Below are 23159 nucleotides of genomic sequence, written 5' to 3'. Positions count from 1 at the left end.
ACAGTGAGAGATTTCACCAAGGTATTGTGTTTATGGAGAAAAGATATCAAGGAAATTGGAATCCATCAATGCTTGCAAGTTACTGTTGGACAATTGTAAGAAATGATCCGATGCAGGACTACAAGAGACAAGTGAAAAAGTTGTCACTGAATGAGGACCAAATTTTGTAGTGCAATTTCTGTAACTGTCTATATTTCCCAATAGGGTTTAAACAGGTTTTAGTTATTTGAATTGTTGCTACGTTTCCTCTAAATAAATATCAGAAAATTGGCATAACAAAAAATTCTGAATCTTTATATTTGCAAAATTAATGTTTCAAAGTATTGAAACTTTTATCATTAATTATATGTAGCAGTAAAAGGAAAACGCTTCGATATCATAGAAACAAGTCATTAAAATCATTAAGAAATGGCTCATTTCATAACTGAACTTGACAACTTTTGAAAATATGTAGAACAGTTATACATGATCAGAAAAGTCCTTGAGCTCGTCGGGTGGAAGGTTCTTCAGCTGCTCACTCGTGCAGCCTCTGTGCAGATACCGGTAACTTCCTCTCCTGCTTTGCTCAGTTAGATAAGTGTGGGGCTGGAGGAGAGCGCAGTTCTCTCAGTGATCAGGAAGGACACTGTCTCAGCGTTCTCCTCTGTCACAGGAAGCTGCCACCAGTCTGTAAGACGCACTCACTTATTAGCAAGATTTTTTCTTGCTAAAAGTGTGTCTTTACAAGTAAAACATTTGCCACATTAAGAATATAAAAAAGCTTCTCCTCTGAGTGATTGCTCTGGTGACTAAGAAGAGATGATTTCTTGACAAAACATTTCCCGCATTCTGAACATCTAAAAGGCTTCTCCCCTGTGTGAGTTCTTTGGTGCTTAACAAAATTTCATTTCTTTGTAAAACATTTCCGACATTCTGATCATGAAAATGGCTTATACCCTGTGTGAGTTCTCTGATGTTTGATAAGGCTTGATTTCTCTGTAAAACATTTTTCACATTCTGAACATGAAAATGGTTTCTCCCCTGTGTGAATTCTCCGGTGACAAAGTAAAGATGATTTCTTCACAACACATTTCCCACATTCTGAACATGAAAATGGCTTCACCCCTGTGTGAGTTCTTTGATGTGTAAAAAGAGTTGATTTCCTCATAAAACATTTTCCACATTCTGAACAGAAAAAGGGCTTTTCCCCTGTGTGAGTTCTCTGATGTTTGATAAGACTTGATTTCTCTGTAAAATATTTCCCACATTCTGAACATGAAAATGGTTCCTCCCCTGTGTGAGTTCTCTGATGTTTGATAAGACTTGATTTCTGTGTAAAACATTTTCCACATTCTGAACATGAAAATGGTTTCTCCCCTGTGTGAGTTCTCCAGTGACAAAGTAAAGATGATTTCTTCACAAAACATTTCCCACATTCTGAACAAGAAAATGGCTTCACCCCTGTGTGAGTTCTTTGATGTGTAAAAAGAGTTGATTTCCTCTTAAAACATTTTCCACATTCTGAACAGGAAAAAGGCTTTTCCCCTGTGTGGGTTCTCTGATGCCTAACAAATTGTGATTTCTGGTTAAAACATTTTCCATATTCTGAGCAGGAAAAAGGCTTCTCCCCTGTGTGGGTTCTCTGGTGTATAACAAAATCGGATTTCTGGCTAAAACATTTCCCACATTCTAAACATGAAAATGGCTTCTCCCCTGTGTGAGTTCTTTGGTGCATAACAAAACTTGATTTCTGTGTAAAACATTTTCCACATTCTGAACATGAAAATGGTTTCTCCCCTGTGTGCGTCCGAAGATGTTTAACAAGAGATGATTTCTCTGTAAAACATTTCACACATTCTGAACATGAAAATGGCTTCTCCCCTGTGTGAGTTCTCTGGTGACTAACAAAAACTGATTTCTGGATAAAACATTTTCCACACTTGGAACAAAAAAATCTATTCTCTGTTGTGTAAATGCTTTGATGTTTAAGAAAAGACTTTTCGAGGGAAAAACTATTTCCATATTCTGAATGTGAAAATGGCTTCTTTGCTTTAGGAGCAGTTCGTTTTTTAATGCTTATTTTGTGACTTTGATTTTTCTTAGTAGTCGGTAATGAATCAGAAGACAGGACCTGTTTCATAGGATCAGATGACAGATCTTTGTTGTGAAGGGATGATGGTATATCTGGAGTAATGGCATTCACTTCAATTGTATCCTGTGGGATCTCAAGATCATGTGATTTAAAAATTGAAGATGTCAGCTGTCCCTCTGATCTCCTGGTACTGTTATCTGCCAAGAAGAAAACCAATCATTATTTTTGAATAAAATATCCTTGAAATGTATATTTTTGAACATTTCTACTTAAACTATCAGTAAAAATGGCAAGTTATGTAAAAATACTGAATTCTTCACCAAGAAAATGACAGTTCACAGTCTAATAGAAAACCTCATAGGATGAACCAGTAGAGCGTGGTGTCCAACTGTTTGTTCATTCTTCCCCCCCAAATATGGAATAAAAGGCCAACAAACAATGTTATGTAGGCAAAAATAATACCAATAAAAACTTCTACTCATCTCACAAAAAAAGCCCCCACTCAGGTCCATCATCTGTCAATGGAAAAACAGAGGTTACCATATTATTAGTGGCTCAAAGATTCTTGAAAAGCAACATGGCTTCCATAAACCAATCCAGCAATATCCGCCCTCCTAAAGTCAGATCTCCCCCTCACTTCTGAGCCTTGCAGTGTGCCCAAACCACATTTAGCATCCATGTTTTTGGCATTACTATAGTGAGAAGAACCCACTTAATTTACGGTGTGTGTGTCTCCTGGAGCACAATCTGGGCACTATGTGTTGGGTAAAAAAATGGTATATTTGCAATTTTCACTCTCCACCATCCACTGCATGCTAATTTCCGGAAAGTGCCTGTGGAATCAATAGTCACTACTCCTATAGATTAATTCACAGAGGGTTAAAATTTCCAAAATGGAGTCACTTTATGTGGATTTCTATTGCTTTTATGACATTTTGTCATATTAGGGTTTCTGCAAATGGTGTGTCCCATCTCCTCTGGGACGCAGGTATTTCTGTCACCAGTCACCACCTTATTCATTTTACAGGCGGTGCTGGTGATGGAAGAGACATCAGAACCAGAAGCTCTGGGCGGCGCAGGCTCTGTCCAGCCACTAAGATTAGGGTTGCTGGGACCTGTAGTACCATCCAGTCTGGCAGTATGGGTGTGTGCTGTCCAGCTGGAGTAATCTACTAACTGTTTCAGTCAATCAGAAAGCACCGCACCCTACTAAAGCTGGAAGCATATTGCCGGAAGCTGCCAGATACAGCCTTGTTCTCCTCTGGTTCAGTCCTCTGTGCTCAGCTCCCGGATTATGTATTTGGTTCCTGTTGTGACCTCAACACGTTTACCGACTACTCGTGTCTTCTGATTTTGTATTTTCTTTAACCTCCTGGTTCTGACCCGGCTACCTGACTATTCTTCTTCTAATCTCACACCACAGAACAGCAGGTAACACCGTGGCCCAAGCCTAGGGGTCTCTGTGTAAGTCCAGATCCATGTAGAGGGGTTAAAGGATCAGGGTTAAGGCAATACTTGAGATCTGGAAAACAGGGTAGATAGCGCCAAGATTGTTCGTGGTGGCCCCAATTCATTGTGTCTGCAAATTATTCCAGCAAGATCTGCATTCAAATAGCTAAATGTCGCTCCTTCCCTTCTTAACTTGCCATGTGCCCAGACAGTAGTGTACAACTGTATACAGGGTATTGTTGGATTCAAGAGAAGTTGGAAAATAATTTGTAAGGTCCATTTGTTTCTTATTAACTTTGGAATTCTTCACAAAGGATATCACCACAAAGTGACACACGTCAGATTTGAAGAATAGGGCCTCATAAGGCTGTCTACAGAAAGTGGTTAAATAGTATTTTGGGCACTAACTACTTTAGTCAAAAACTGTGACTATAGACAATAACACATCTACTGAAATGATCAAACTCAACAGTCTCCATCAGTAAGTAGTGAGTAACTAGTGGTGAAACCTCTCTGTTGTAATTGGAGTATGGGGCTTGGGGGCTCTTGGCATTCTAAATGATCATAAGGGACAATATTTTCTGTCAGATGAGTTTCAAGAAGAAATATTAGACATTCAAAGAGAACTTTTTATATTAGTAAAAACCTGGGAGTCTGAACTGAAACGTAAATTGGTGTGCATGCAAAATGTAAATGCAAATTCACATAAGGCCATTAGACAGAAAAAAACAAAGACAAAAGCACAATACACAAATACCCAAAAGTAAATCGATAAATTGCAAAGTGCATAAAAGTAATGATAAATAATAAAGGGTATTTAGTTAACATAAATTTTTATCAAAATAATGTAAAAGCCATCCCGCCACGTCATGGCAACCCTTATGGGACAGTCCTAACTCTAATATTAAAACATTACCATTTGTCAAGTGACACATATATGGATAAGGGCTGAGAGACTGAACCCTTAGTAGAAGCATGGACCCGAGAGGCAGAATGAACCTTCCAGCTCAGAAAAAGGGCGGCCACACCCTTATATGCATTAATAAACATTAGACTACAAAGAAAAAACCTGGGAGTCTTTTTACTCTTTAAAATGGCTTTTACATTATTTTGATCAAAATTTAAGTTAAATAATAAAGGGTATTTAGTTATCATTACTTTTATGCACTTTGCAATTTACTTGTGGGTATCTGTGTATTGTGCTTTTGTCTTTGTTTTTTTCTGTCTAATGGCCTTATGTGAACATGTATTTACATTTTGCATGCACACCAATTTACGTTTCAGTTCAGACTCCCAGGTTTTTTCGTTGTAGTCTAATAAGCATTAGTGCATATAAGGGTTAACTAAATACCCTTTATTATTTATCATTACTTTTATGCACTTTGCGATTTATCCATTTACTTTTGGGCATTTGTGTATTGTGCTTTTGTCTTTAACTTTTTATATTAGTGCAGAGCTGAGGTGTTTTAAATTTAGCTTAGAGATATATCATGGCACAGGTGTAATGTTTTTTATGTAGTTTATCGCAATCCTGTTTGAAGTTAGTCAGTTTTAAAAGAAATTGAAAAGTCAGGATAAAGGGAAACTGCTGTTATTGTACAGAAATTCACACTGGGCCCTCACTGCACATTTAATGTTGTAGATCATAAAAGTGAAGTTTGGTCAGAAAGACTGGACCTGGTCTTGTATGAACCATATGAGCACATTCAGCAGCACAGAAGGGAGAGAAGGTAGATTCATCCAATAAGATATCAGGGATCTAGGAAGCCAACAGCATCATTACCCTCCGCTTTCTCTTACAGTCCCATCATAGTATTTTATTCTAAGCCCAGAGGGTAGGTGGTACTTCCACCTTGTAAGATCTATTGAAAAGGGCTTTCAATGCCCAAAGTCATTTGAACAGTTTTGGGTGGAGGAGAATCTTGTGGTCCAGAGGCAAAATGGTGATCACACAATTATGATACAGACGGACAACACCGTTGATAAAGAAGCCACAGCCGGTGACTGAGAAGAATCTGTGAATTCTCCGCATTTAGTGGTCACTACTCACCTGGGTAGTCATATGTAGGACTCTCCTCTTTACACCACTCATCACCCCTCACATATGTCTCTGTAGTATTAATATGGATCAGATCTTTACTCTGAAACAAATATTTCAAAAGTCACAGAGAGATGGAGAAATCACATCTATGATCAGCTCTAATCCTGCCATCTCCACCGTTCTCAATACACAAGTATAAAACATATAATACTGGTTGATAAAACAAGACTGAGCACAAGACCTTCACAGCCGTCTACACATCATAGGGGAGATCTCATGACACCTTCTCTCCATCTACCTGATGATCCTGAGGAACATTGGGGTCTTCTTGTTTACAGTCCTTTGGAAGAAGAGGATGGAGACATCTGTCTGGTGTTGTCCTCTTACTGGATAGATCTGGAGGAAACACATACAGGGACTGAATTCATTCTTTACATACAGATAATTAAAGGCCGTGTGTATTCAGTCCTGTCTATTACCTGGTGATGTGAAGGGCTGGGGAACCTCCATCATGATGTCCTTGTACAGATCTTTGTGTCCTTCTAAATACTCCCACTCCTCCATGGAGAAATAGACAGCGGCATCCTGACACCTTATAGGAACCTGACACATACAATGATACAGTCATCCCCCCCATTCCTTTCATAGTGTTACTGTATAATGTCCCAGCATTCCCAGCAGTGTCACCTCTCCAGTCAGCAGCTCAATCATCTTGTAGGTGAGTTCTAGGATCTTCTGGTCATTGATGTCATCATGTATCAGGGGGTGAGGTGGAGGCCCCGTGATTGGGCTCAGGGGTTTTTCCCATCCCTCAGACAAAGGGTCCTGACAGCGCTCACTAGAGGTCTTCTTCACTACTGTGTAATCCTGGTTATGGAGCGACACATTAATAAATATCACTATAGACATTTCCAGAGTCCTCACCTCTCCAGTTCTGTCCATCTGTTATTCCCATAGATAAGAATGATGTAATGTGACGTCATCAGAATCTCTCACCTCTCCAGTAACCCGGAAGAGGATCTCTAGGGTGAGGTGTAATATTTTCTCTACCATCTAGTCTCTGTCCATCTTTGATGGGTAAATCAGCAAAATTCTCTTATATAGAAGATATCCACTGAGAGGATCCAATACTGTAGAGAGAAGATGATGAGCCGATATATCATAAAAATCCTGTGTAATAGTACAATTACTGGAGATAATAAGGGAAACATGAGATTTATTATTTTACAGTATTTAGTTTTCTGCTTTACATCTTGTAATAAAACCTATATATTTTAGACCACAGACAACAAGCAGTTTCTTCCTCGGAGTCTGCAGCTGAATACGTTTCTCATAGACTCATCCTCCATGACACTAATTCTCATCTCATTTATCGACACTGGAATCAGTAATGGATTCCACATTCCTCTATTCCTCCTCATCTAGTGAGGAATGAACCCCAACAAGGCACCTTAAGACCTAGGCAACCCCTACTGCAATTGATCCCATATGGCCTACACCCCCAAAAATGGTCAGTCTGTTATTTCTGGATTTCATCGGACGCTCAGGAATCCAATTTGATGTCACACGCCTCACTGAAATTGACTTTTTAAAATTCTTTTTCAGAGACAAAATAGTAAATCTTATGGTGGCCCAGACAAATTTTTATGCCCATCAATTTTTACCCATTTTTTTCTCACCCAAAACCAAGTGAGGAACAATCAGAGAAAAGGTCACTAATTCTGCATTTATCACCCACTCCTGGTTTTGGCTCCCACTCCTGAGAAAAAATACTGACAAAATACTGAGCTGTGGCCTTATAGTGATAATGCATTGTGTCCTCCCTGAGACAATCCTAACTTTGATCGTCTACACAAAATTCGGCCAGTAGTTGACCACTTCAGCAGAACATTTGCAGAGGCGTACAACCCCCAAAGGAACATCTCTATAAATGAATCTCTGGTTCATTTCAAAGGGAGGGTAAAATTTCGACAATATCTGCCCAGAAAGAGGGTGTAGCGCCGGCGTCCCTGCCCTCTGCTAGGCAGGGACGCTGTTCCCCTCACCTCTCTGCTCTGTGCCCGGCGTCCTCCTCCCGCTCTGCTGGCAGCGCGCGCTCCTTCCCGGCCACTGTGCTTAGGGCGCGCACGCTCTCCCTCCCTCTTAAAGGGGCCGCGCGCGCCGTCCTAAGGAGTCCCCGGCCAATGGCCGGAGGACTTCACCATATATAAGGCACCTCCTCCAAAATGGAGGTGCCCGAGCAATGTTGTTGCACTGTTCACTACTCTGCTTCAGCCCTCAGGTCCCGTTGCCAGTTACCTGCCAGATACCTGCCAGATTCCTGCCAGCTTGCTGTCTTATTCCTGCCTGATATTCTGCTACCTGCCTGCTAGCCTGAGGTCCGACGGTCTGCCTTACTACTCCTGTCAGTCTGTCTAAGGACCAGCTTGCCCGCTCACCTGGGAGCGCACATCAACTACCAGCCTGCTTGCCTGAGGTCCGACGGTCTGCCTTCCAACTCTTGTCAGTCTGTCTATGGACCAGCTTGCCCGCTCACCTGGGAGCGCACATCTGCTACCTGCCTGCTAGCCTACCTGGAGGCTCTGCCGTCACGTGCGGTGACCACCTGCCTGTCCAGTGACTCCTGCCCGCTCACCTGGGAGCGCTCATCTGCTGCCTGTCTGCTAGCCTACCTGGAGGCTCTGCCGTCACGTGCTGTGACCACCCGCCTGTCCAGAGACTTCTGCCCGCTCACCTGGGAGCGCTCATCTGCCGCCTGTCTGTTGGTCTTCCTGGAGGCTCTGCCGTCACATGCTGTGACCACCCGTTTATCCAGAGACTCTCGCCTGCTCACCTGGGAGCTCACGTCTGCCATCAGCCGCCACAGGTCGTACCAACCCTTTACCCAGAGACTGCCCCGGTCACTTGCCGTGACCATCTGCCCGTTCACCCAGAGACTGCCCCGGTCACTTGCCGTGACCATCTGCCCGTTCACCCAGAGACTGCCCCGGTCACTTGCCGTGACCATCTGCCCGTTCATCCAGAGACTGCCCCGGTCACTTGCCGTGACCTCCTGCCCGTTCTTCTAGAGACTGTCCCGGTCACCTGCTGTGACTGCCTGCCTGGTCGCCACCCGCTCCCTTACAAGGACCGCCCCCTTGTATAGTAGCTCAGAGGTTCCGCCTCCCAGACCCGTTACAGTTTGCTCGGGCCATGGAACCCGGTGGCACCCAAGCTCCCTCGCTCTCGGACCTGTGTCATGAACTGTCCCGTCAGAGGTCCCAACAGGAGTCCATCCTGGGTCACCTGCGGAATGTCAATTCTCGCCTGGACACTCTGACTGCTCCGCCAGCAACCTCCGCCAGTGCCATGACTCGCAATCCGGCAGCTCCGCTGTCCACTAATACCATGGTATCCTACCCCGGACCCCGGCTTTCTGCACCTCCTCGCTTCGGAGGCGACTCCGCCCAGGCTCGGGGCTTCATAAATCAGTGCACCCTGCACTTTGAACTCCTGTCCCACCAGTTTAACTCCGACCGGGCCAAAATTGCCTTCATCATGTCCCATCTCACCGGGGAGGCCCTGGCCTGGCTAAATCCTCTATGGGAGAGAGGAGACCCCCTGGTGTCCGACTTGCCTGCCTTTCTCATGGCTTTCCGGAAAGTCTTCGACGAACCCGGACGGAAGACCTCATCCGCATCATCACTGCTACGCCTCCGTCAGGGAAGTCTCACCGTGGGCCAATATGCCATACGGTTCCGTACCCTTGCCTCGGAGCTGGCCTGGGATAACGACGCTCTGGTATCCGTCTTCTGGGAGGGTCTGTCCGGCCGTATTAAAGATGAACTTGCCGGTCGGGACATTCCTACCACTCTCGATGACCTAATAACTCTTGCCACCCGGATTGACCTACGGTTCCAGGAGCGTGCCAAAGAGGTCACCCGTGAGAGGAGGTTTCCACGTCTAGCTCCTACTTTTCAGAAATCCGTCTCTCCCCAGGTACACTCTCCTGAGCCTATGCAGGTCGACCAGACCAAGATGGTCAAAACCCGTCAGGACTTACGCCGTGCCGAGGGGAGCTGCTTCTACTGTGGCAGTAAGGAGCACCGGATCCGTGCCTGCCCGGAGAGGTCGGGAAACGCCTGTGTCTAGGTTCGCTCAGAGAGGTCGACCTAGACAAGAATAAATCCTCTCCATCTCTGCTGCTGTCAGTCTCAATTGTCTGCGGGAAGAACCGTTATTTCGAACTAGCCCAACTTGACTCTGGAGCAGCCGGGAATCTTATTTCACAGTCCCTGGTAGAGAAATACCGCATCCCCACCAAACCTCTGGCTGTACCCTTGTCTGTTGCTGCCGTGGATGGGGGTCTCTTACCACGCCCCATCCAACTCATCACCGAATCCATTACTCTGCAGGTGGGAATGCTGCATTCTGAGAGTATCTCCTTTCATGTTCTGCCTGGACTCTCTCACGCCCTCTTGCTAGGCCTACCTTGGCTCCAGAGACATGCACCCGTGCTTGACTGGCAGACCGGAGAAGTCCTTCGCTGGGGACAGGACTGCCATAAGACCTGTCTGGTTCCCGTCCATCCCGTCCGTCCTTCTCCTACCCCAGCTAATCTACCTGGACTTCCGATTCCTTATTGGTCTTATGCTGATGTCTTTAATAAAAAGGAGGCAGAGACACTACCCCCTCATAGACCATACGACTGCCCTATCGACCTGTTACCTGGTACTACTCCTCCCCGTGGGCGTATTTATCCATTATCCGCTGCTGAGACCCGGTCGATGTCCGAATATATTGAGGAGAATCTGGCCAGGGGATTCATCCGGAAATCTACCTCCCCGGCGGGAGCAGGCTTCTTTTTCGTCAAAAAGAAGGACGGCTCTCTCCGTCCCTGTATAGACTATAGAGGCCTTAACCAGATCACGGTGAAGAATAAGTACCCCCTTCCGCTCATTCCGGAGTTATTTGATCGTCTGAGGGGGGCTAGAATCTTCACCAAACTGGACCTCCGTGGGGCGTACAACCTGGTTCGTATCCGTCAGGGGGATGAATGGAAGACGGCATTCAACACCCGGGACGGCCACTATGAATATCTGGTAATGCCCTTTGGTCTCTGTAACGCTCCTGCCGTCTTTCAAGAGTTGGTCAATGACATCTTCCGGGACCTTCTCTACTCCTGCGTAGTGGTGTACCTGGACGACATCTTGGTCTTCTCTCCGGATCTCCAGACTCACCGGAGGGACGTTCGTCAGGTCCTGCTCAGGCTCAGGCAGAATCACCTCTTCGCTAAATACGAGAAGTGCCTCTTTGAGCAGACCTCGCTTCCGTTTTTGGGCTACATTATTTCTCAGACCGGCCTACGAATGGATCCAGAGAAACTGTCTGCCATCGAGAAATGGCCTCGACCGGAGGGGTTGAAGGCCATTCAGCGGTTCCTGGGCTTCGCCAACTACTACCGCCTCTTCATACCGCACTTCTCTTCCCGGACTGCCCCAATTTCCGCGCTCACCCGTAAGGGTACTAATCCCAAAGAGTGGCCGCCCGAAGCAGAGGAGGCCTTTCTTTCCTTAAAACAGGCCTTCTCTTCCGCCCCGGTGCTGCATCGCCCGGACGGCAACAAGCAGTTCTTCCTGGAAGTTGACGCCTCCTCCTCTGGAGCCAGAGCGGTACTTACTCAAAAATCATCTTCCGGGAGGATGGTAACTTGCGGCTTCTTCTCTAAACTCTTCTCCTCCTCAGAGCGCAATTATTCCATAGGAGACCGAGAGTTATTGGCCATCAAACTGGCATTGGAGGAGTGGCGTTACCTGCTCGAGGGGGCTCTTCACCCGGTAATAATTTACACTGACCACAAGAACTTGGCTTACCTCCAGCATGCCCAGAGACTTAACCCGCGCCAAGCCCGGTGGTCCTTGTTTTTTGCTCGCTTTGATTTTGTTCTTCATTTTCGCCCGGCTGACAAAAACGTCAAGGCGGACGCCTTGTCTCGATCCTTTCTGGTGTCTGATCTCGAGGAAGATCCGAAACACATCATCGATCCCGCCAGAGTAATGCAGGTGGCTCCCGTGAGTCTAAATCGTCTCCCTCCCGGAAAGACGTTCGTATCAGTACCTGATCGGGAGAAGATCCTTCACTGGGGTCACTCGTCTAAACTGGCTGGCCACGCCGGTCAGAAAAAGACCCTCCAGCTTATTACCCGGCACTACTGGTGGCCTACCCTGCACAAGGACGTAATAGACTTTGTTTCTGCCTGTGTGTCCTGCGCCCGCAACAAGGTTCCGAGACATCTACCAGCCGGTCGCCTCCTTCCGCTTTCTGTACCTGCTGCCCCCTGGCAGCATATAGCAATGGACTTTATAACTGACCTCCCAGTCTCTGCCGGTTGTACGGTCATTTGGGTGGTCGCTGACCGCTTCTCCAAGATGGCTCATTTCGTTCCCCTGCCAGGCCTCCCGTCTGCACCCGAGCTAGCGAAAGACTTTATTCGTCACATCTTTCGTCTTCATGGCCTGCCCCTCCACATCGTGTCGGATCGTGGGGTACAGTTCACCTCACGCTTCTGGAGAGCCACTTGTAAACTGCTAGACGTCACCCTGGACTTCTCTTCCGCTTACCACCCACAGTCCAATGGTCAAGTGGAGCGGATCAATCAGAACCTGACCAGTTACCTCCGGCACTTCGTTAATGCCCATCATTCAGACTGGGTGGATCTCCTACCATGGGCCGAGTTCTCTTATAACAATCACGAGAGCGAATCCTCCTCCAAATCCCCGTTTTTTGTAGTCTTCGGTCAGCATCCTCGGATTCCTTTTCCTGTCTCCACCTCTGTGGACAACCCGGCTGTGGAATCTCTCGTTAGCAAATTTTCCTCCATTTGGGAGAGTACCCGATCCGCACTCCTTCAGTCGTCCGAACGGATGAAAAGACACGCTGACAAAAAACGCCTGGATCCTCCACAATTTCGTCCTGGAGATAAAGTCTGGCTCTCATCTAAATATGTCCGACTCAAGATACCTTCTTACAAGTTAGGGCCTCGGTTCATCGGTCCTCTGGAGGTCATCAGTCAGATCAACCCGGTGGCCTATAAATTGAAACTCCCGGCCAACGGATCCCTAACTCCTTCCATGTATCTCTCCTCAAACCTGTGGTACTTAACTCTTTTTCCAAGTCTACAGGTACGCCTCCTGCTCCGGTTTCTGCTGAGGACGAGTTTGAGGTAGAGAACATTCTTGCCACCAAAAGGGTAAGAGGAAAGACCTTTTTTCTAGTAGATTGGAAGGGGTTTGGTCCTGAGGAGAGAACGTGGGAGCCCCGAGAGAACATCCATGCCCCGCTCATCCTTGCTAAATTTCTGTCTGGCCTAAAAAAGGGGGGGCCTAAAGGGGAGGGTACTGTAGCGCCGGCGTCCCTGCCCTCTGCTAGGCAGGGACGCTGTTCCCCTCACCTCTCTGCTCCGTGCCCGGCGTCCTCCTCCCGCTCTGCTGGCAGCGCGCGCTCCTTCCCGGCCACTGTGCTTAGGGCGCGCGCGCTCTCCTTCCCTCTTAAAGGGGTCGCGCGCGCCGTCCTAAGGAGTCCCCGGCCAATGGCCGGAGGACTTCACCATATATAAGGCACCTCCTCCAAAATGGAGGTGCCCGAGCAATGTTGTTGCACTGTTCACTACTCTGCTTCAGCCCTCAGGTCCCGTTGCCAGTTACCTGCCAGATACCTGCCAGATTCCTGCCAGCTTGCTGTCTTATTCCTGCCTGATATTCTGCTACCTGCCTGCTAGCCTGAGGTCCGACGGTCTGCCTTACTACTCCTGTCAGTCTGTCTAAGGACCAGCTTGCCCGCTCACCTGGGAGCGCACATCAGCTACCTGCCTGCTTGCCTGAGGTCCGACGGTCTGCCTTCCAACTCTTGTCAGTCTGTCTATGGACCAGCTTGCCCGCTCACCTGGGAGCGCACATCTGCTACCTGCCTGCTAGCCTACCTGGAGGCTCTGCCGTCACGTGCTGTGACCACCTGCCTGTCCAGTGACTCCTGCCTGCTCACCTGGGAGCGCTCATCTGCTGCCTGTCTGCTAGCCTACCTGGAGGCTCTGCCGTCACGTGCTGTGACCACCCGCCTGTCCAGAGACTTCTGCCCGCTCACCTGGGAGCGCTCATCTGCCGCCTGTCTGTTGGTCTTCCTGGAGGCTCCGCCGTCACATGCTGTGACCACCCGTTTATCCAGAGACTCTCGCCTGCTCACCTGGGAGCTCACGTCTACCATCAGCCGCCACAGGTCGTACCAACCCTTTACCCAGAGACTGCCCCGGTCACTTGCCGTGACCATCTGCCCGTTCACCCAGAGACTGCCCCGGTCACTTGCCGTGACCATCTGCCCGTTCATCCAGAGACTGCCCCGGTCACTTGCCGTGACCTCCTGCCCGTTCTTCTAGAGACTGTCCCGGTCACCTGCTGTGACTGCCTGCCTGGTCGCCACCCGCTCCCTTACAAGGACCGCCCCCTTGTATAGTAGCTCAGAGGTTCCGCCTCCCAGACCCGTTACAGAGGGGCATGTACGGAATTAAACTGTAAAAGCTGTGCGAGAGTACCTCAGGGTACACCCACAGATTTAGGGTCTAAGAAGGGAAGGACACCCAGATTAACCAAATTACACCCAAATTAACAAGTGGGAAAATTGTGTAGGAACTGCTGCACCCACTGCTGGATAAGGGTTATCACCTCTACTTTTACACCAGCATTCCAATCTTCAAGACCCTCTCAGTCAGAGGTACAGTTTCATGCTGCACTTTGCGAAAAAAATGAGGGAGGCCTCCCTAAGTTGCTAATTGGGCAACTGCTGAGAAAGGGAGAAATAATTAAACTACTCAACCAGTATAGGTGCTTCATAATAATTATTGTACAGTGAAAAAAACTCTGATTAGGTGCACTTGCAGACTACAGAGTAAGGGGACAAAAATCGCTAAAAAACATCAGAACCATGGACTGAAAAAAAGACGATCGAAAAAATCCCAAGTGACAGAGTATCATATAAGAGATAAAGCCTTTATTAAGGCATGTTTAAAATCAATATAATACAGGTAATTGGAAATGGCGACAGGGATTGTGACATGCACATGAAAAAAGGATGTGCGTATTACCCAGAGATCACACAGGAAATATTTGTGAAGTACAGATAATTATAAACATCAAAATGTTAGTCTGCCAATGGTGAATTCACCAAGTGTGAAATCATACAAGTGTGGCATATTGAAGAATTAGACCTGAATTTAATACTATGTATATAGTTTGCATCTTGTCATCTATGATCATCACACTCTAATCAGCATGTCCATTTGTCTATTCTTCTTGCAGATACAGCACCCAACTTTCCATGTGTGTGACATATCTTGCCTCTCCTATGTTGCCTAACTCGGTATGTTTGTTAGCTGAACAGTATATTGAAGAATTAGACCTGAATTGAACCTGAAGTGAACCGAAAGAAACTAGATACCCAGGCAAAGAAAACAATGTTTCTGTTTGTTTTCACTCTCTCTCCTATAGTCCTCCACTTTCTACTAACCCCCCTAATCTCTACACCAAGTAATGAACTCTTCATCTCTCCCTCCATCATCCCCATTCACCTCACCTCTTCCTCGGAACTATTTCTCAATATTTACTCCTGAGTCTCCAAACACAAGACATCCACCTAAGGCTCTCTCCTGCTCCCACCTGCTAACACTTTCCCTGCTCCTTCTGACTGCCAGCGATATCTCTCCAAATCCTGGCCCTCCTCAGCACATACCCACAGTCACTTCCGCCTCCTATCCACTGTCAAAAACTCTCACAACCTTTGAAATCTTATATTCATCCGTCCAGCCCCCGCTTCTCCAGTCCCACTAACAGGAGCTCTATGGAACGCTTGCTTCGTCTGCAACAAACGTTCCTACATCCATGATCTTTTCATTACTAACAAATTTTCCTTCCTTGGCATCACTGAAACGTGGCTCAACCCCTCTGACACAGCCTCTCCAGCTGCACTTTCATACGGTGGATTACATCTTTCTCACACACCCCGCTCCAACACCAAGCATGGTGGAGGAGTAGGTTTACTCCGGTCAGATAACCGCTCTTTCACTCAAATCCCACTGCCACCCTCCGATGCTCTCCCCCCTTTTGAGGTGCACTCTGTGCGCATCTACTCCCCCTCCACCTCTAACTGGCTGTCATTTACCACCCCCCAGGACCAGCCACCACTTTCTTCAGCCACTTCACCACCTGGCTCCTTCTTTTCCTTTCCGCTGACATCCCCACTATCATCATGGGTGACTTCAACATCTCCACTGACACTTCCCACTCATCTGCCTCTAAGATTCTATCCCTCAGTTCCTCCTTCGGCCTTGCTCAATGGTCTTCTGCCCCCACTCAAAGATGGCCACACACTGCACCTCATCTTCACCCACCTCTGTTTCCTATCTAACTTCTCTAACTCAACTCCCCCCCTGTCTGATCACAACCTACTTACATTCTCTTCCCTCTCCTCTCCAGGTGACAATCCTTACTTCACAAACTAGCATACTCTCGCAAAAATCTCAAACACCTTGACCTACACTCACTAAATCCCTCCTCCCTCTTACAGACATAAGTTCATTACACAATGCAGATGCTGCTGCCACTTATATAACACTACAACAGCTGCAGCTCTCGTCGGTCGCCCCCCTCACACATACCACAGCATGCACACTCAAAAGGCAACCCTGGCACACCAACCTGACTAAAGAACTATGAAGACAAAAAAGGGGGTGGGGTAGAAAAGGTTTGAATTTAGCGATTGATAATGTGTGCAGATGAATTATTAATATTTATATATTTTTGGGGGGATAAAAACTGGTTGAGGGGTATACTCAGAATATGCCTCACCAATTTTTATGTAATATGCTTCATTTATATATGCATTTTTATATGTATGTATTTTTAAAGCATTGCCGTTAATGTCTGCCTCTTGCATCTTCATAGTAAGTTTATAATGTGTAGTTATTGACCTGTAATGCTTTTTTAAGTCCCTTTGTTATTTAATTGCAATTGTCTTTTTTAATGGTGATTAAGGGGTTAAGTACCAAATTCTCCCTTGGCACCTCCCATTGAGTTCCTTTGTTTTATGTATAAAAGTGCCTGTTTCTGCCATTTTCCCATAACTCCACCCGATGAAGGCAGCAGACCGCTGCAGAAACGCATTGTGGGCATTAATACTTCAATAAAGAGGTTTGTTTTATCCTTTTCCAGCGCCTTATCCAGTTTCTAGTGCCCCACTGACCACTTCAATTTGCACACTAAAGAACTATGAAGGGCCTCCAGGGCTGCTGAGCGGAAATGGAAAAGGTTCCACTCCAACGAGCATTTCATCATTCAAATGGTCCCTCAATTCTTTCAAGTCCCCACTTCCTGCAGCAAAACAAACCTACTTATCAGCTCTTATATCCTCCCTGTCTCACAACCCTAAACAGCTATTCAACGCTTTCAATTCTCTCCTCCATCCCCCAGAGCCTCCTCCCTCTCCTGTCGTATCAGCCGAACACTTTGCCTCATTCTTCAAGCAGAAGATTGACACCATCAGACAAACTTTTGCCTAAAGTCCCCACAGGCACTCCTTATATCTACTCAACCCTCCTCCTCAAAAACCAGCTTCTCCACCATTACGGACGATCAAGTTTCCCCTTTACTCTCCAAATCACACCTCACCACCTGCGAATTTGACTCAATCCATCCTACCTCATCCCTAACCTCACCACAGTCTTCATCCCAACCCTAACCCACCTTTTCAACCTGTCAAAACTGATGTCTTCCCCTCATGTTTGAAACATATCTCGATCACACCCATCCTCAAAAAGCCCTCCCTTGACCTATCCTCTCTGACTAGCTATTGCCCCATATCACTTCTCCCCTATTCCTCAAAATGACTGGAACAACACGTCCATTCTGAACTGTCCTCCCACCTCTCCTCCCGCTTCCTCTTTGACCGCTTACAATCTGGCTTAAGACCGCATCACTCCACTGAAACTGCCCTCACTGAAGTCACCAAAGTCACCTACAAACTGCCCAATCCAAGAGACACTACTCTGTCCTCCTCCTCCTGGACCTGTCATCAGCCTTTGACACAGTGGACCATTCCCTTTTACTACAGACTCTCTCATGTCTTGGCACCACAGACTTGCCCCTATCTTGGATCTCTTCATACCTAACAGACCGGACATTCAGTGTCTCACACTCACACATCACCTCCTCATCTCGGCCCCTATCTATCGGTGTCCCCCAAGGTTCAGTTCTAGGGCCCCTGCTCGTCTCCATCTACACCTTCGGCCTGGGACAGCTCATAGAGTCCCATGGCTTTCAGTATCATCTCAATGCTGATGACACACAGTTCTACGTCTCTGGACCTGATATCACCTAATTACTAACCAGAATCCCACAATGTCTGTACGCTATTTCATCCTTCTTCTCTGAAAGATTTCTAAGACTTAACATGGATAAAACTGAATTCATCATCTTTACTCCATCTCACTCAACCCCACCGTCTGACCTATCCATCATAGTCAATGGCTGCTAACTCTCCCCAGTCCCGCAAAATCGCTGCCTCAGGGTAACCCTGGACTCTAATCTCTCCTTTAAACCACATATCCAAGCCCTTTCCACTTCCGGCCGACTCCAACAATATCTCCCGGATCCGCACATTCCTCAACCACGAATCTGCAAAAACACTAGTGCACTCACTCATCATCTCCTGCCTCAACTACTGCAACCTCCTGCTCTGTGGCCTACCCTCTAACACTCTCGCACCCTCCAATCTATCCTAAACTCTGCTGCCCGACTAATCCACCTCCCCCCCCCTGCTATTCCCTGGCCTCTCCTCTCTGTCAATCCCTTCAATGGCCCCCCATTACCCAGAGACTACAGTTGAAAACCCTAACCATGGCATAAAAAGCCATCCACAACTTGTCTCCTCCATACATCTGTGACCTAGTCTCCCGGTACTTACCTGCACACAACCTTCGATCCTCACAAGATCTCCTTCTCTACTTCCCTCTTATTTCCTCTTACCTCAATCGCATACAAGATTTCTCCCGTGCATGCCCGCTACTCTGGAACTCTCTACCCGAACATATCAGACTCTCGCCTACTGTGGAAACCTTCAAAAGGAACCTGAAGACCTACCTATTCCGACAAGCGTACAACCTGCAGTAACCACCGCTCCACCATACCGCTGCATGACCAGCTCTACCCTCACCTACTGTATCCTCACCCATCCCTTGTAGGTTGTGAGCCCTCGCGGGCAGGGTCCTCTTTCCTCCTGTACCAGTCGCTGACTTGTATTCTTCAAAATTATTGTAATTGTTTTTGCTATGTATACCCCTTTCACATGTAAAGCGCCATGGAATAAATGGCGCTATAATAATAAATAATAATTAAATCTTATTACCACACTCCCCTTCAGCATACAATCACGTTAGTATACCACTGGCTAATCCAGCAATGGCAAAAAGACTACTGATGATATAGTAGGAAAAATAATTATATGGGGATAGTGTATACCTGTTGTACTGTAGTCTAGAGGCAAAATGGTGACCACACGATTGTGATATGGCCGGACTACACCGTCAATAAAGCAGCCACAGCCGGTGACTGAGAAGAATCTGTGACTTCTCTGCATTTAGTGGTCAGTACTCACCTGGGTAGTCATATGTAGGAATCTCCTCTTTACACCACTCATCACCCCTAACATATGTCTCTGTAGTATTAGTATGGATCAGATCTTTACTCTGAAACAAATATTGTAAAAGTCACAGACAGATGGAAAAGTCACATCTATGATCAGCTATAATCCTGCCATCTACACTGTTCTCATTACACAAGTATAAAACATATAATACTGGTGGATAAAACAAGACTGAACACAAGACCTTCACAGCCATCTACACATCATAGGGGAGGTCTCATGACACCTTCTCTCCATCTACCTGATGATCCTGAGGAACATTGGGACCTTCTTGTTTACAGTCCTGTGGAAGAAGAGGACGGGGACATCTCTCTGGTGTTGTCCTCTTACTGGATAGATCTGGAGGAAACACATACATTATCTGAATTCATTCTTTACATACAGATAATTATAGGCCGTGTGTATTTAGTCCTATTACCTGGTGATGTGAGGGACTGGGGAACCGTCATCATGAAGTCCTTGTACAGATCTTTGTGTTCTTCTAAATATTCCCACTCCTCCATGGAGAAATAGACAGCGACATCCTGACACCTTATAGGAACCTGACACATACAATGATACCGTCATCTCTCCAATCCCTTCATAACGTTACTGTATAATGTCCCAGCATTCCCAGCAGTGTCACCTCTCCAGTCAGCAGCGCAATCATCTTGTAGGTGAGTTCTAGGATCTTCTGGTCATTGATGTCCTCATGTATCAGGGGATGAGGTGGAGGCCCTGTGATTGGGCTCAGAGGTCTTCCCCATCCCTCAGACACAGGGTCCTGACAGCGCTCACTAGAGGTCTTCTTCACTACTGTGTAATCCTGGTTATGGAGAGACACATTAATAAATCTCACTGCAGACATTTCCAGAGTCCTCACCTCTCCAGTTCTGTCCATCTGTTATTCCCATAGATAAGAATGATGTAATGTGACGTCATCAGAATCTCTCACCTCTCCAGTAAGCCAGAAGAGGATCTCTAGGGTGAGGTGTAATATCCTCTCCGCCATCTTGTCTCTGCCCATATCCACCTTTGATAGATAAATAAGGATAATTCTCTTATATAGAATATCTCCACTGAGAGGATCCGACACTGTAGAGAGAAGATGATGAGCCGATGTAATATCATAAAAATCTTGTGTAATAATACAATTACTGCAGATAATAAGGGAAACATAGTTAGAAAATCAGAGATTCGGTAATACTGGAGTACTGATATTCTCTACAACACACCGGTATTCTGTTTGGCTATGAAAAAAATGTTTGCATTAGGCCCTAGCCCCACTATCAGTATTTGGTCAGCATTTTTTTCTCAGGAGTGGGAGCCAAAACCAGGTGAGGGACAATCAGAGACAAAGTATAATAGAAACAAGTCACCAATTCTGCATTTATCACCCACTCCTGAGAAAAAATACTGACCGAATACTGACCAAATACTGATAGTGCGGCCGTGGCCTTATAGTGATAATGCACTGTGTCCTCCCTGAGATGATCCTAACTTTGATCGTCTATACAAAATTCGGCCAGTAGTTGAACACTTCAGCAGAAAATTTGCAGAGGCGTACAACCCCCAAAGGGACATCTCTATAGATGAATCTCTGGTTTATTTCAAAGGGATGTTAAAATTCTAACAACACCTGCCCAGTAAGAGGGCAAGGTACGGAATTAAACAGTACAAGCTGTGCGAGAGTACTTCAGGGAACGCCCACAGATTTAGGGTCTACGAAGGAAAGAACGCCCAAATTAACTAAATTACACTCAAATTAACAAGTTGGAAAATTGTGTGGGAATTGCTGCACCCACTGCTGGATAAGGGTTATCACCTCTACATTGATAACTTTTACACCAGCATTCCACTCTTCAAGACCCTCTCTGTCAGAGGTGCAGTTGCATGAGGCAACGAGCAAAAAAAATCAGAAAGGCCTCCCTAAGCCGCTAATTGGGCAACTGCTGAGAAAGGGAGAAATAATTAAACTACTCAACCAGTATAGGTGCTTCATAATAATTATTGTACAGTAAAAATCCTCTGATTAGGTGCACTTGCAGACTACAGAGTAAGGGGACAAAATCGCTAGAAAACATCAGAACCATGGACTGAAAAAAAAGACGATCGAAAAAATCCCAAGTGACAGAGTATCATATAAGAGATAAAGCCTTTATTAAGGCATGTTTAAAATCTATATAATACATGTAATTGGAAATGGCGACAGGGATTGTGACATGCACATGAAAAAAGGATGTGCGTATTACCCAGAGATCACACAGGAAATATTTGTATAGTACAGATAATTATAAACATCAACGCTCCCTCCATTTGCAACAAACGTTCCTACATCCATGATCTTTTCATTACCAACAAACTTTCTTTCCTCGGCATCACTGAAACGTGGCTCAACCCCTCTGACACGGTCTCTCCAGCTGTACTTTCGTACGGTGGTTTCCATCTTTCTCACACACCCCTCTCCAATGGCAAGCATGGTAGAGGAGTAAGTTTTCTCCTTACCCCCTCACACATACCACAGCTCAACAGGCAACCCTGGCACACCAACCTGACTAAAGAACTACGAAGGGCCTCCAGGGTTGCTGAGCGGAGATGGAAAAGGTCCCACTCCAACGAGCAATTCATCGCGTTCAAATAGTCCCTCAATTCTTTCAAGTCCCCACTTCCTGCAGAAAAACAAACCTACTTCTCAGCTCTCATATCCTCTCTCCGTCTCACAACCCTAAGCAGCTATTCAACACTTTCAATTCTCTCCTCCATCCCCTAGTGCCTCCTCCCTCTCCTCTCATCTCAGCCGAAGACTTTGCCTCATCCTTCAAGCAGAAGATTGACACCATCAGACAAAGCTTTTGCTTAACCCCTTTAAAGCCCATGACGTACTAATACGCGTCTGTGCTCTGGGCTTTAAGAGCCTGACCCTTATTAGTACATCATCGCGCGCGCACACAGGCTGTGCGGGAGCGATCGCCGCAGGGTGTCAGCTGATTGTCACAGTTGACACCCGGTACTATGTGCAGGGAGCGGTCCCGCACAGCTCCCAGCACATTAACCCCCGCAATGCTGCGATCGAAGTCGATCGCAGCATTGCGGTGGCAAGGGGAGGTGATCGGTATACTCACCTCCTCTTCCGGCCTCCAGCGCCGTCTGCCGCGGCTTCCCGGGTGTTGCCATGATAACCCGATGTTGTCATGACAACATCCGGGTCACAAGACAGCAGTAAGATTGTTTGGACATGCGCAGTGCATCTCCAAACTATCTTCTCCCTGTCCAGCGCTGACAGCCTGCATGGCACAGGGATGGTGCTGCATTCCTGTGCCATGCAGGCAATCAGAATAAAAAAAGTGAAAGTCCTATAGTGGGACAAAGTAAAAAAGTAAAAAAAAATTTGTAAAAATATTTTTAAAAAAATAATCCACTAACAAAAAAAAATATAATGTACCCATCAATAAATATTATTATGAAAAAAAACCAAACAAACAATAAAAGTACACATATTTGGTATCGCCGCATCTGTAACGACCTGGTCTATAAAACTGTTCCACTAGTTAACCCCTTCAGTGAACACGGTAAAAAAAAAAATTAAAAACAAACCAAAAAACAATGCTTTATCATCATACCACCAAACAAAAAATGGAATAACACGCGATCAAAAAGAAGAATATAAATAAAACTGGTACTGCTGAAAACATCATCTCGTCCTGCAAAAAACAAGCTGCCATACAGCTCCATCATCCGAAAAATCAAAAAGTTACAGCTCTCAGAATAAAGCGATGCTGAAAAATAATTTTTTCTATAAAATAGCTTTTATTGTGTAAAAGCGCCAAAACATAGAAAAACTATATAAATGTGGTACCGCTGTAAACGTACTGACCCGAACAATAAAGCTACCTTATC

The 23159-nt window shown here is 46.1% G+C and overlaps 2 protein-coding genes across 3 annotated transcripts; both read right to left on the bottom strand.

Moving 5' to 3' along the window:
- Positions 1-371: 371 nt before the first annotated feature.
- On the bottom strand, positions 372-19435 carry LOC141201606 (uncharacterized). Of its 2 annotated transcripts, XM_073663608.1 has the most exons (7): positions 19236-19435; positions 6558-6691; positions 6249-6428; positions 6041-6164; positions 5860-5957; positions 5571-5661; positions 372-2268 (listed from the first exon to the last, which is right to left on the bottom strand). In XM_073663608.1, the coding sequence occupies exons 2-7, from the start codon at positions 6612-6614 to the stop codon at positions 917-919; spliced, it is 1902 nt and encodes a 633-aa protein (XP_073519709.1). In that variant the 5' UTR covers positions 6615-6691; positions 19236-19435; the 3' UTR covers positions 372-916. The 2 variants fall into 2 exon arrangements, with proteins under 2 accessions (XP_073519709.1, XP_073519707.1); XM_073663606.1 differs by lacking the exons at positions 6558-6691; positions 19236-19435 and having other exon boundaries at positions 6249-6506.
- On the bottom strand, positions 13871-21708 carry LOC141201577 (uncharacterized). Its single transcript, XM_073663568.1, has 5 exons — positions 21598-21708; positions 19909-20088; positions 19702-19825; positions 19525-19622; positions 13871-19326 (listed from the first exon to the last, which is right to left on the bottom strand). Exons 1-5 carry the CDS (start codon positions 21706-21708, stop codon positions 19225-19227), a joined length of 615 nt encoding a protein of 204 aa, XP_073519669.1. The 3' UTR covers positions 13871-19224.
- Between the last annotated feature and the right edge of the window lie 1451 nt (positions 21709-23159).

Source organism: Phyllobates terribilis, unplaced genomic scaffold (assembly GCF_046119375.1).
Source record: "Phyllobates terribilis strain yellow unplaced genomic scaffold, ASM4611937v1 Scaffold_119__1_contigs__length_5224398, whole genome shotgun sequence".
In the NCBI taxonomy this organism is placed as follows: Eukaryota; Metazoa; Chordata; class Amphibia; order Anura; family Dendrobatidae; genus Phyllobates; species Phyllobates terribilis.
Note: the sequence above shows the minus strand (reverse complement) of the source record. Positions and strands in the feature narration are given on the sequence as shown.

Excerpts from the sequence above, each read along its gene's own strand:
- LOC141201606 (XM_073663606.1), bottom strand. The coding sequence starts at position 6,503 with ATGGACAGAACTGGAGAGGTGAGGACTCTGGAAATGTCTATAGTGATA. Across the intron at positions 6,165-6,248 it reads TTGAGCTGCTGACTGGAGAG|GTTCCTATAAGGTGTCAGGA; the intron begins GTGACACTGCTG and ends TGTATGTGTCAG. Across the intron at positions 5,958-6,040 it reads CCAGCCCTTCACATCACCAG|ATCTATCCAGTAAGAGGACA; the intron begins GTAATAGACAGG and ends TGTTTCCTCCAG.
- LOC141201577 (XM_073663568.1), bottom strand. The coding sequence starts at position 21,708 with ATGGAAACCACCGTACGAAAGTACAGCTGGAGAGACCGTGTCAGAGGG. Across the intron at positions 19,623-19,701 it reads CCAGTCCCTCACATCACCAG|ATCTATCCAGTAAGAGGACA; the intron begins GTAATAGGACTA and ends TGTTTCCTCCAG. Across the intron at positions 19,327-19,524 it reads ATGTTCCTCAGGATCATCAG|AGTAAAGATCTGATCCATAC; the intron begins GTAGATGGAGAG and ends TATTTGTTTCAG.